Source organism: Drosophila ficusphila, unplaced genomic scaffold, assembly GCF_018152265.1.
Source record: "Drosophila ficusphila isolate 14025-0441.05 unplaced genomic scaffold, ASM1815226v1 contig_412, whole genome shotgun sequence".
NCBI lineage: Eukaryota > Metazoa > Arthropoda > Insecta > Diptera > Drosophilidae > Drosophila > Drosophila ficusphila.
In genome coordinates, this window is record NW_025064326.1 from 6,001,600 (window position 1) to 6,013,793 (window position 12,194).

General features: G+C 39.8%; 1 protein-coding gene across 5 annotated transcripts in view; it reads left to right on the top strand.

The window, feature by feature from the left end:
• LOC108089820 (PE-PGRS family protein PE_PGRS26) overlaps positions 1-3,000 on the top strand; it is a 73,172-nt gene extending 70,172 nt beyond the window's left edge. For 4 of the 5 annotated variants that reach the window (XM_017188226.2, XM_017188223.2, XM_017188224.2 and 1 more), the window contains one exon: positions 753-3,000. In XM_017188226.2, coding sequence (XP_017043715.1) covers positions 753-1,155 — 403 coding nt within the window. In that variant the 3' untranslated portion in view covers positions 1,156-3,000. The remainder of the gene's footprint in view (positions 1-752) is intronic. The other variant, XR_006245440.1, reaches the window with a different exon arrangement.
• Positions 3,001-12,194: the final 9,194 nt, after the last annotated feature.

Here is a 12,194-nt window from a genome sequence, read left to right on the forward strand (position 1 = left end):
TAATTAGATAATTTAAAGCAGTGGATGAGCCATAAAATCGGTCTCCGAATTTTCGCATTTATTTCGCCATAAAAAAAAAAATCTCACAAAAGATGGGTGCCGCCGCCATTCGTGGCCAAGTGCTAAAAGTGCAATTTCAGCAATTGTATTTGCAAGATACATTAGCGTTGCGTGTGTTTTTGTGTGTGCGGCTGCTATAATGACAATTTGACACAGGCAAAGTACATGAAATTGAGCAATTTATATGCCAAATGTGTAATTTGATGTTCGGCCGAGATACATTTTGTATCTGCGGAGCAGATGTCGGTTAAACAGGACTACAGGAACTTTAATTGCGACCAGTTGGTGAAGAGTGTGTGTGTGCGTGTGTGTGTTGCAAGCGAACAACATTGAGATACAAAGCGTATCCATAAGATACTTTTGCAGCAATTTATGCATGTGTGTGTGTGTTTTATATAATATGCAACAATAAACTTGCAAAGAACATTAATTGCAACTGCTACTAGTGGAAGGCAGATGGTTAGTTGTATCAGTGAGCTGAATTTGTAGCTGTCAAATGAATTTCAAGCTGAGAGATGCACTTTTTTTTTTTTTAAATGAGAAGTGAAAGATACAAAGCTTAGCTGGGAATAAAACTGGCTTAAATACAATTAGTATCATCTGCCATAGATCTTTTTTGCCGCCACAATTACAGAATTCTAGTTGAGCCAAAGCCAATTCATTATTAACCCAAATCCCCTTTGTTTCCGCAGAGCATCGTCCAGAATTAGCGCCATCGGAGCCAAGGAGCCAAGAAGCAACCAATGGAACATGTTGATGCCGGTGCGGGAGTACAACAAGCACATAGCCAAAATCCCAAATTGCAAGATGAGGCAGCGGCAGCGGCCAGCGCTTAGAGCCACCTCTGCATCGCTCCTTCTGCTCCTCCTCCACGTCGTCCATTCGCTCGATCCGGCGGCAGGAAGTGGTGCCGCCGGAAGCGGAGGAGGTGGAGCCGCTGCAGCGGGTGGTGCCGGCGGTGGTGGCAGTGGTGCAGGTGGTCCTGCTGCCGCCGGTGGTTCGGGTGGCGGGAGCCTGAGCGGCGGGCCAACCACTCTCATTGCCAATCTCACGGAACAGGGCAGCCCCGGTGTGTATAATTCGACAATGGGTTAATGCTAATTACCCGTGTTTACATATATATTTGGCATTTATGCGGCTGTTTTGGCTGACCTTTTCTACCTTTTCCCATGGACGACAAGGACTCCGCCATTTTGGTATTTGTTTATGCGTGGCTCTCTTCACGAAAAACTAGCAAAAGTCTTGGAATACCAGAAAAGTTAAATAGTTAAGCACACTTAACTTTGTAAAGAATTTAAGGAAGGCATTCAACTGAAACTTTCATCTCTTAAAATTCTTCCCATAATTGCAAAACTATTTTGTTAATAAACCCCACCTTTTTTCTCGAATGCCAGGAATTCACGAAATGCTTGGCATAAACTTGGAGCTTGTGTGTGTGTGTGTGTGCAAATGATTGTATGTATTTCCTTGTGCGCATTTCCGGTTTCCGCTTCCGTTCGCCAAGCGTTCCTGGGAGGGTGGCAAAAACTATTAGCCACTTGGCGCTAAATAACACCCACCCACTCCTCCTCCCGTTGGTGAAGCAAAACACTAAGCATCAATTAACCCAATTTTCAGAATCCATTTTCACCTGCAGTTACGGCTTCAGCTCACAGCTCCGGAGCTTTGGCTTTTTCTGAGTATTTTCCTAGCTGCGTGTTTCACAGCTCCATGCTTACATATATTGTTTGCCCTTTTTTTTATAGAGAGAGTGAGTGAGGGAAAGAGTTTTTCTTTTGCCCTTTCTTTTTGCCAGCAAATACCCAAGTGGCGGTGTTGAAACCAACGTCCAACTCCCGATTCCCCAGTTCCCCATTCCCTAGTTCCCAGTCCCAGCTAATCCTATAGGTATAATGCCGGGCACTCTTGCACCGACTTTTTCGTGCTCCGTGCTGTTTCATCTTTTCTTTCGCAGGCGTTGGCGCTATTGTTGTAGTTTGGTTTGGTTTGGTCACTGGATCTGCAAATGGAAATGGAGTGGAAGCTGAAATCATAATTAATCCATTGATTTTCAATTTTTTCCAGCTTAAATAATTCACACAAATCATTTCAGCAATAAATATGAATTCTTTCGCAGCATTTAACAATACATTTTTCAGCAAACAAAAGTTTTTTTTCAGTCAAGAGTTTTTTTGTTTTTGCTGTGCGAATATCACATTGGGGATCCAATTACAAATTGATAAGCAGGTAATGAACGAAACAAAACAAAATATCGAATAATTTTAATTTGGAAACGCCTCTGTTGCAAACTTTGATTTGCATGTAATATCATAAATAATTAATTTTAACACACACAACATTTATGAATAATTCCAGGGTTTCTTTTTATATCCTAGCTGTCGCTATTAATCAAATTATACTTTTACTACATGCATTTTTAAATTGTTTCTTTATGTCGGTTATGTTTACGCAGCCGCCTGGAAATTTGGTGTGACAGGGTGACATAAACTGCAGAATGCGGGTGGCCGTTTGATTGATTCCCCGGCCAAAAAAAAACACCTGGAACGACGCCAGATGTCGAGGATAATAAATTCGTGAAGATGTGACGACACTTGGGATACAATTTATAACGCTGACGTCTGCTCCAAAACACCAAATGAATTGCTCGACCGATTGGGAAATTAATTATGTATAATGCCATTTCAATTAATGTTTTAAAGTCTTAAAAATAGAATTTAACATATTTAATAACAGAATAGTTGTAAAATATTGTTATTTTAATAAGATAAGCGATAATATTGTATCAAACCTAAAACTAAAATATAACTTATTCCCTCCTTTATTACCATTGTTAATGTTCCCAATCACTTGCTCCGAAGTATAATGCAACTTCTCCTTCCTCAACAACTCTGTTAACTAACCTTAAGATCTGGAAATAAAAAACTAATTTATATAAAATACCATGAAATGTCTTGTGGTGTGTCATCCTTTTGGGTTTCGTTTTCATGTTGGACTGTCGATCAACTAACTCCTCGCTGGCGGGGGGTTCGAGACGCAGGAAGTTGTCTTAACCTGTCCATAAAGATGGCACTCCTCGGCCTACACGATTGCCGTTAAGAACTCGTTTTAATCTGAGACTCTTTACCTACCTTCCTGCGGTGGTATTGCGGTGGTGCAGTGGTGCTGTGGTGCCGTGGCTCTCGTTATTGTCGTTTGCCGTGAGATACGTCTTTTATGCACTTTCTGACTGCATCTTGATAGGCCGGAGACGGGCCGGGCCAAAAAAGATTGACTCTGGCCGAGTGTTGATAAGGCCCCGCTCGAACGGCCGATAAAGTCAATCAATCAGCTGGCAGACAGCCGCGGCTCAAAGCGGACTTAATTATCTGTTTAGATAACCAAGGCCAAAAATAGCCTCCTCGCTTAGTGATGTTATGTTAAATATGCTACAAAAGCGGTAATTTAATATGCCAATTGTGTGGCGAACAATGCCCACAGTTGGGCTTATGGTTATGACCAAATTTGGATGGCTTTTAGAGATGCTCGAACAAGACTTTGAATGGCTTTTATTAATATATTAAACAAGCCATTTGGACAGCTTAACAGTTTGTTTGGAACCACCTGGGAATGTGGGAGATCTTCTGCAAACAACAAGAAACTCATTCATAAAATTCATTTGAATGGAAGTTTTATTCGAGTTTATTGATTCGCTCGTGCGTTAATATGTTTCGATTTTTAAAAATTTGGTCTAGTATAAAGTTTTTTGTGCAAGAACTCACCGAAAATAAACATGCCATAATTCAATTAGGAATTTAAATGCGAAATAAGTGAGGTATAACATTTCAAATTATGTTGCGTAGTTGCGGTTAAAACAATGATTTTCACGAATTCAGAATGAAGTTTGCTACGCAGTTGATATTTACAAATAATACCAAAAGTTGTGTAGTTATTGGATTCAGTATGCAAGTCGGGTCAGATCGGGCGACTATATCGGATAGCTTCTAATGGAGGTATAGAAAAAATAGCGGGAAAAAAAATTATCTCGTCGTTATTTTCGATCATATCGGTCGGGCAAGCCCACATTTTTTGGGCCAAACGCATTTTGAAGTACCAGGCCAACAGAATGCAATGGTAGGTGGTGTTTGGTAGGTGACCAAATTACCTATTTTTTTCAATTTTAATGATGTATCTATCAAAATTTCCAAAAAAAATGGGTTTGTTGAAAATGGACCAAAATTCACTAATTCTAAGTCCACAGCTTTTCTATTGTTCATCCGATTTTGAAGTGGCATACCTCTAAAAGTAATTCTTTTTTATTGATTTTATATTAATAAATGATTTAATTAATTTCATGAAAACCGCACACTATATATATCGGTCATAGGAAGAATCTGTAAAAATACTTACTTCAATGTTTTTTTCGTTTAAGCATTTTGCTCGACAAATGTGATGACTGCAAGGGTATATCAGCTTCGGCTCGCCAAAACTAGCTTCTTTTTTTTTTTTCCCGAAAAATCTCATATTTTCGATGAACAAAAAGTTAAAATAATTAGTATAAAATGAACAACATAATAGCAGTTATTTATGTTAGCCAATTTTAACATCACAGAATCAACATTTTTCGAAATACATCCCAATCCTTGCACATTTTCGTTGAGAGAATTTATCTTAAATTTGATTTTGTTAAATTGCCTCTAAAATTATGTGCCGAACAATTTGCCAATCCAATTCCTGCCGAACTTAGAGCCACCCAAGAGGAAAACTTGTCGATTGCCAGGCCCTGGTCGAGGAGAAATAAAACTTTCACATAATGGCTTCGAAAGTTCCACACCCGACGCAGCATTGAGCTCACCTTTTTGCTTTGGCCTGGCCCAAAACTTGTTCTTTTCGCCTGCCAAACAAATAGTTGGCCATAAGAAGTTGTTCAAATATTTATTTACTTTTTCAAGTTGCGAGCATATTTCTTTTTATTTTTTGCCAAGTGTGCCGAGTGTGTGTGTTCGTCGGTGTATGGGAGTGTGGGTGTGTGTTCTTGCCCGGTTTGGTCCAATGTTTATGTATAATTCCCTGGGCAAAGTTACCGGCAGCTGGTGTGGCTTCAGCCACTTCTTGCACTTCTGCCGCCGGACCGAAACTAATAACAAATCTTTTCATTAGTTGCGTTAGACAAGTTAGTTAAAAAGTGCACTTTAGGCAAACAAATGCGTGTCTGTGTAAAAAGGAGGAGAATTCAGAGCAAAACCAAATTGAATAGAACAGGAGAAAAATCAGCTAAGCCAATAACCACCAGTAGCAACTTGGCCGGAACTTCTTTCGGAAGGGAAACTTTTGTGGGCTGGGCTACTGAGCATAATGAAAGCATAACATTTAGTTAGCACTTGTATTTGCTATATAAACTGAAGCCCCTGCCCTGCATGTACACCGGATAGACAACAACTTTTCATTAATAACTCAAAAATGTTTTGTCTTCAAAAAGTTCACCTCTCGCCGGGTTTTGGGATGAGGCTGAGTGTGCGGGTCCTTTGCTTGGCTCATACAAAAACTTTTATACTGTTGTGCTGGAAACAAATCAAAGGAGTTTCCGACAAAGTTATTTTTTCCCCTTTCTTGTTTTTTTTGTATTATTTTGATGGGTCTGGGTGGAACAGACTGTGACAAACAATGACAACGGCAATGAGCAAGCCCAGCCATGACAATGGCAATTAAAGCTGCAGCTACAGCTTCGGAATCGGTACAAAAGTTGGTCCATAAAAAGCATGGCAACACAACTATGGCAAATGGGTAAAAACTCTGGTAATAAAAGAAAATTATGATGATTTTCTATTTGGCATCTCGCGCTGAACAGAACAGAATCGTTTGGCGCGAAAACAAAGAACCATAAAACCGGGTCGAATTGCGGGAGGGATTTCCACTAAGCACTCGCCAGCATCAAAGGAGAAAGCGGGGAGAACCAAGTGGAAAAGAAATTAAATGACAGGAAAATATAAGTATTAAGCGATAACATTGTTGTTCTATCCCCAGAGAGAGCGTTAAGTGAAATCATTCACAGTCGAAAGGACTGGCGACACGACTAAAATATCCCTTCGATGTGGTGAACAAAATAGGAACTGAAAAGTTGACGAACTTTTAGCTGGTTGAATAACTCTTTGGCCATCAATAAGATGTCAGTTCGAATAAGTTGTAAAAATAAGGATAAAATTGGAATGACTTGACTAATTCTGCAAGCTCATAAAGTAATAAAATTCAAATATCTTCCAAAGTTTAAGTAGTTGCATAAGTAGAAAAGACTTTGATAAAAACTTTTTGTTAATAAATTTAATTTTTAAAAATTAAAAAAAAATAAATTTGCTCTATTTTATCTTCCAACTCTTTGACAAATGGCTGTATGAATGATTTTCCAGTTTCCTGTCAAAGCACCCGCAATTTCAATTTCCAGTCTAGCAAGTGCCTGGTGCTCAAACTCCTTGTCGCTCATTATCTGCTTTGTAATGTCTGTTTATTAACAATAACGTGTATAAAAAAAGAGCGAACTGCCTGGGCCAAGAGAGATGGGCTTAAAAGAAAGGAAAGGCGAAACGGCAAAGGGAAAGCGCAAATAATGTTTAAACAATTTGTTGTCGTTTCGTTTCATTAAATGTCTATTCGCCCTCATTGACCAGCCCCCCTCAAAGCCCCGCAAAACCCCCGCCCACTCCAAAACTAACCGACTACTAGACAGTACTCCGTATCTGGGCCGGGGGCTGTCATTATAATTTGCAAAAAACTCGCTGGGAGAGCGAAAAAAATTAGCAATAAAATGAAAAGCAAAGTGAAATGGCCGCAGGAGCTGAATCTCCGCTAGAGTCGTGGCCACTTGTTGCCAGTGATTTCCTGCGATGCTGCTGCTTCTCTTCTGGGGGGTAGGGGGCAGCTGGAGGTGCGGGGGGCGGTGGCGGTGTTGGTGGCAGGAGGCAGTTGGCGGCGACTGACGCTTCCTGGAGCTTGGCGCTTCCACTTGGCAGTGGCCGTACGCGAAATTATTATTGCTCTGCCTTCCTTTTCGTGGCAAGCTATTTTTGCCCTGGCAGAGGGTATCCACTAATATATATTGGTTATATGTGGGTGTTGGAAGAAGGATTATGAAGTAAGTAATTTTAAGTAGTTAAAAGTCTTTTTATAGTATCTCATAAAAACTACCTATATGCAAACTTAGAAAATTTGGAAGTATTTCCTATTAAAACACTAATTTAAGGTCTTCAAAAAAAATATACATTGTAGAATGTAACTTATCTGATTGATCTTTAAATTTGTTAAAGTAAAGATACATGTATACCAATAGAAAGGAATGACTTTAAAAAGTAAAACCCCTTTCTAATCTAACATTTCCCTTACTAGAGTATAAAGAATTCAGCTACCAGAAGCTAACTTGCTGCACCATAACTTTTTCGATGTTCTTTTTGTTTGGAGCGCTGTAAAAATTATTATTTTTATGCTGCCTGGCTGGCTAGTCAAGTCGAGCAGGGTCTGGGGCCAGTGAAGTGGACGAGGACTCGCTGAGGAACGGAGCGGAGAAGTCGAGTCTGTTGCCGTCTTCATGCCACTTGAATGACTCATTAAAAGTGATTTCATTTTAAAACATTTTCCTCGCTGCGGTCGCCGCCGCCGTTTTCTGCCCCTGATCCTTTTGGCTGCAGATATTCCCGCTCCACTTTCCTCAGTCATTGTCGTTTTCTCCCGGGCTTAGCGCCTTATCAGCTGGCTGAGCCTCCTCTCATTTCCTCCGTCCTCAAGTTGGCCGTCATTTAATTTACTTTCGAGTTTACTTTTTTAATTCGCTTAGCTACTTTGGCTGTGCGTCGCTCTCGTAAATCCTTGAAGAAAAAAAAAAAAAACTCGAGGCAGAAGAAAGGCGAAGAAATAGAAAAGGGACAGTGCGACGAGACTCTTGGCCAACGATAAGCGTCGTGAGTCAGGCCAAGTTACTTTGCGTAATAAGATACGAAATTGCAATGTGCAGCAGCAATCTAGCCGCTTTCGTCAACCTTTTTAGCTAATTCCCCAGATAAGCTGCATTATGCGCCACACCGGTGGCCTAATCACAAAAACACCAACAAAAACATGGCCAACAAGCGAACCAAGCGAACCACTCGACGCTCCGAGTTGGCCACGTTGCACATCCTCGTTGGCCAACTGCCGCATGTGTGAGTGGGCGCCTCTTGAGCGGCGCAGGCAACACGATGGCTGGCAGAGTGGACCGACCCACGTTCTGACCCTCAGGGTTTCGTGGCACCGCATCACCGGAGTTGGCCCCTATCCACTCAGAAAACGGATCAAGGGTTTATTCAAATCGAGCAGGATTAGGCTCAAAAATGAAGAAACACTCGAGTCTTCAAATACTCGGTTTGCATTTTTTATGTAAGTTAAAGGTTTCCACAATGTTATTGTAATAAAAATTTGTTTCAAATAATTTTAGCTTATATTTGGGGATTAAATAAATAACTTACTAAAATAAATTTGATTGCATATTAGGTTCGGAGTGCATTCATGTTTCAAAAATAAAATTTACATTTTAGAGTGTTATATTTCGGCGGCAGGTGAAATGGGTCCATATGCTTGACACTACTTTGCGATCTATTCGAGGGCCTAGGGCGGCAATACCACTCCACCGCATAGTACATACTTGGGGGGAACTCAACCCCCTGCGATTCGCTTTCATTAGTGTTGCAACAGCAAGTTGAGCGTGTGTTTCTCGGGCCTGGAATTGGTGGCAGCTGTGTGGGCGTTGCTGGTGGGCAATAAATTTCCATTTAGCCATGAACAACAACTAACGGCTTCTGCCGACGACCAACTCAACTCAGCTCAGCTCAACACAACACAACTCGACCCGATATCCGTGCGGGCCGCTGGGAGGCGGCGAATGAGCGAGCGCGGCCCAATGAAGCGTCACGTGGAAATGGTTATAATTGCATCCGCGCTACGCCCCTCCGCACGCCCCCGCCCCTTGCTCGTTCCACCCCTTTTCGTACACTTGAAAAAAAATATATTTTTTAGGATGTAATGTGTGTAATGTAGTATTTCTTATAATTATTCGGCGGAACAAACAAACCTTTTAACAAACTAAAATACCATCTGACGAATCAAGAACATGTTTATGATTACATTTCAGTGTTCCAAAAATTCCAATAAACAAAACGATAATTAAATTTTCCATTTCAAGGATAAATTTACATTTTTTATTAACACTTGACACCATGATTTTCTTAAATTTAAGGTTAATTATCCCTAGCAGTGAAACCAGGTTCATTAAGATTCGCTTCCCGTTGTGCATTAAGTCGAACTTGCAACGCGAACTGTCGCTGGGGCACGGGGCAATAATTTTGACGCTTGATTGATCAAAGCAGCAGCGCAGTAGCTTCCTCAGCCAAGGACTGCTGTTGTTTTTATTGGCGAACCAACCAAGTTACAGCACTTTTACACGCTCCCGTTTGTTCGACGCCTTTGCTGTCGTTTTTTTTATGCTTTTATGCAGCGCTCAAAAATTTTATTTTTATTATTCAACAGACTTTGCGCTATGCGCTATCCACCAGATACAGATACCCTCGCCATCAGCAGCAACCAGCAGCCATAACAGCTGACTGAATGACGGACTGACAGAGCGACAGACAACCCGACTTGAGTGTGCAATAAATCAAATTTTAAGGGGTTATATACCTTTTTTTTTTCAAAAAAACGAAAAATTTTTTTTAGCTGAATCCTAAAGTATATCCCCTAGAGTACATTTTCCCAAATTTTTGAAGAGATCCGAATAATAGTTCGATAGGAAAACAGCGTTTTGAGGCGCGGTTCGTCACTCTTTGTAACGCAACGTAAAACTATGAATGCGATTATCTCAAAGTCGTTTTTTTCCAAAAGTGCCTTTGCTGTGACCGCGATTGCACAAGAACTATTTGATCGATCTTCTTCAATTTTTTTTTAAAACATTCGTAATGATTGTGCTGAGTTCGTCATTGAATCAGTTTTTATGCGGCAATTTCGATTTTGCAGATAAGAAATTTTTAATAAAATTTTTAGAGCTCGAAAAATCAATTTTTTGAAAAAATTGTTACTGTATGCAGAAAAAACCAAATATTCTTGAAGTAATTCAATGACGAACTAGAAATAATACTAAACTAATAAAAATTTTTTGGTTTATTGATTTTAGTTGACCCGCTGGACTTCCATCGTGGTCACCGCAAGCCGCTATAACAAAAAAAGGGTTATGAGAGAATTGCCATAACTTCGAAAGTTATTTATATTTTTTTAAGAACAAACGTTTGTTGTGTCTATAAAAACATGTACTATCAATAAATAATAACCTCAGTATCATAAAATAATTGCTACACACCTGAAAAAAAATCCAAAGTTCCCTCATTTTTTTCGCTCAAAAGGTATATAACCCCTTAAGTCGCCTTTGAGCAAAGTTAAATTGCAGCCGGAAGCCCCTGGAGAATTAACTATCATGGTTTATCAATAGTTTTAGCCAGCCAAAAGGAAGCTAAAGCCATAAGAAAAATTGCAAATTAAACTGTCAGATGCGAGGCGCTGTTTACACCCCAAAAACGAAGAAAAAACTTTTTAAAGGCATTATTCAATGAATTAACTGGAAAAATTACTCTTTGTCTGCGTGTTTTGAAACGATTTTAACTTTATAAGCATGGCAAGCAATTGTTGCTATTTTTTATTTATTAAAAACCTTCCTTTTTTTTCAATTTAATCATAGTTATAGACAACGTTTTGCTAATTAAAAAGTATATTCAATCATACAAACAGTATACGATTTATTAAATTTAAAATCAATTACAACATAGTTGCAAAGACAAAAACCGATCAATAATATTTTTGTACGTGCCAAACTTCTTTTGTATATACAATATCTGATTTCAAATGGAAAAACTTTATTATAAAATAAATAGAGGGAATGCAATTCGAAAACACTTCTAATAAGGTTTCCTTCAACAATTCGATAGATAAAGTAAAATTGTAAAATTAGTTATGAGTCTAATTTAAATGCAACACTTGGATCAAGTTGTATGCTGCCTTGGAGTAAGTGTACTTTGTTTCAATTTGCCAACACTTCTTGTATGTCAGCCTTAATCCCCAACGCATCCCTGATGAAAATTCGATCTCATGGCTGGATTTCTTGTGGGACAATTATGAATGCCACTTGCAAGTGCATAACAATGACCAGACCATGGCCATCCGATATCCCAGTTGCAGGCTCCACTCGCCAATCAATCCGATTTTCCTTCACCCATCCCAGAGGCCGTCAACAATCTCGCATTTCCCGTCGATTGCTATCTGTGCACCCATGTTTGTGTGCTCTCCCGTATACTAGTAGATACATGTTTGAATTGGGGACGCCCTTTTTTGGACTCCCCCGAACGACCTGGAACCCTCGATCTGCTATTCACTTTTTCGGTACCATCTCACGTTCCTCCTGCTCGTAGCCCGGTTTCAGTTACAGTTCGAAAACAAAGCCACTGGGCAATAGTGCCAAACAAAGTGCACGTATCTGCAAGATACACGAACGAAAGCGCCGCAGGAATGGGGATTTAGATGGGGGCGGGGGGAGCCTGGGGAGCACCCGTGGGTGTCGGCAAGGAATCCGGCATGGATTTGGGCTTAGGCAAATGCTGCTAATAAAACAATTATGCTCTACACAGTGCAGGACAACCCAGAAACGGAGACAATGCCAAAGTCTCTTTGCTAGAGATGCACTTATTTTATAGTATAGGAACCTAAATTCATGTTTAAAGAATTTAGTATATTGCTTTCAAGTACAGAATATATTAGTGAAATTTAAATGATTTTATAATACATTTAATCAAAATGTTTTAATATTAATTTTAGTTGTATATACATAATTATATATTTTGTTATTGGCAAATATTATTTCATTCAGAAGTTATTACTAAATTATATCTTATGATTTCTAAAAAAAGTATTTAAGGAAATTCAGCAATTCAATATATGAAAATATAAAATAAGTGTGCCCAATCCCCATATGCATTCACGCTGCCATCTCTAGTGTGACCAGCAACATTCGATGCAGTGCATCATTGTCGGCTGTTGCTATGACCGTTGCTTTTGGCGCTTTGGAGCGAGACCATTGTCCGCCCGTTGGCGGTGGCCTGTAA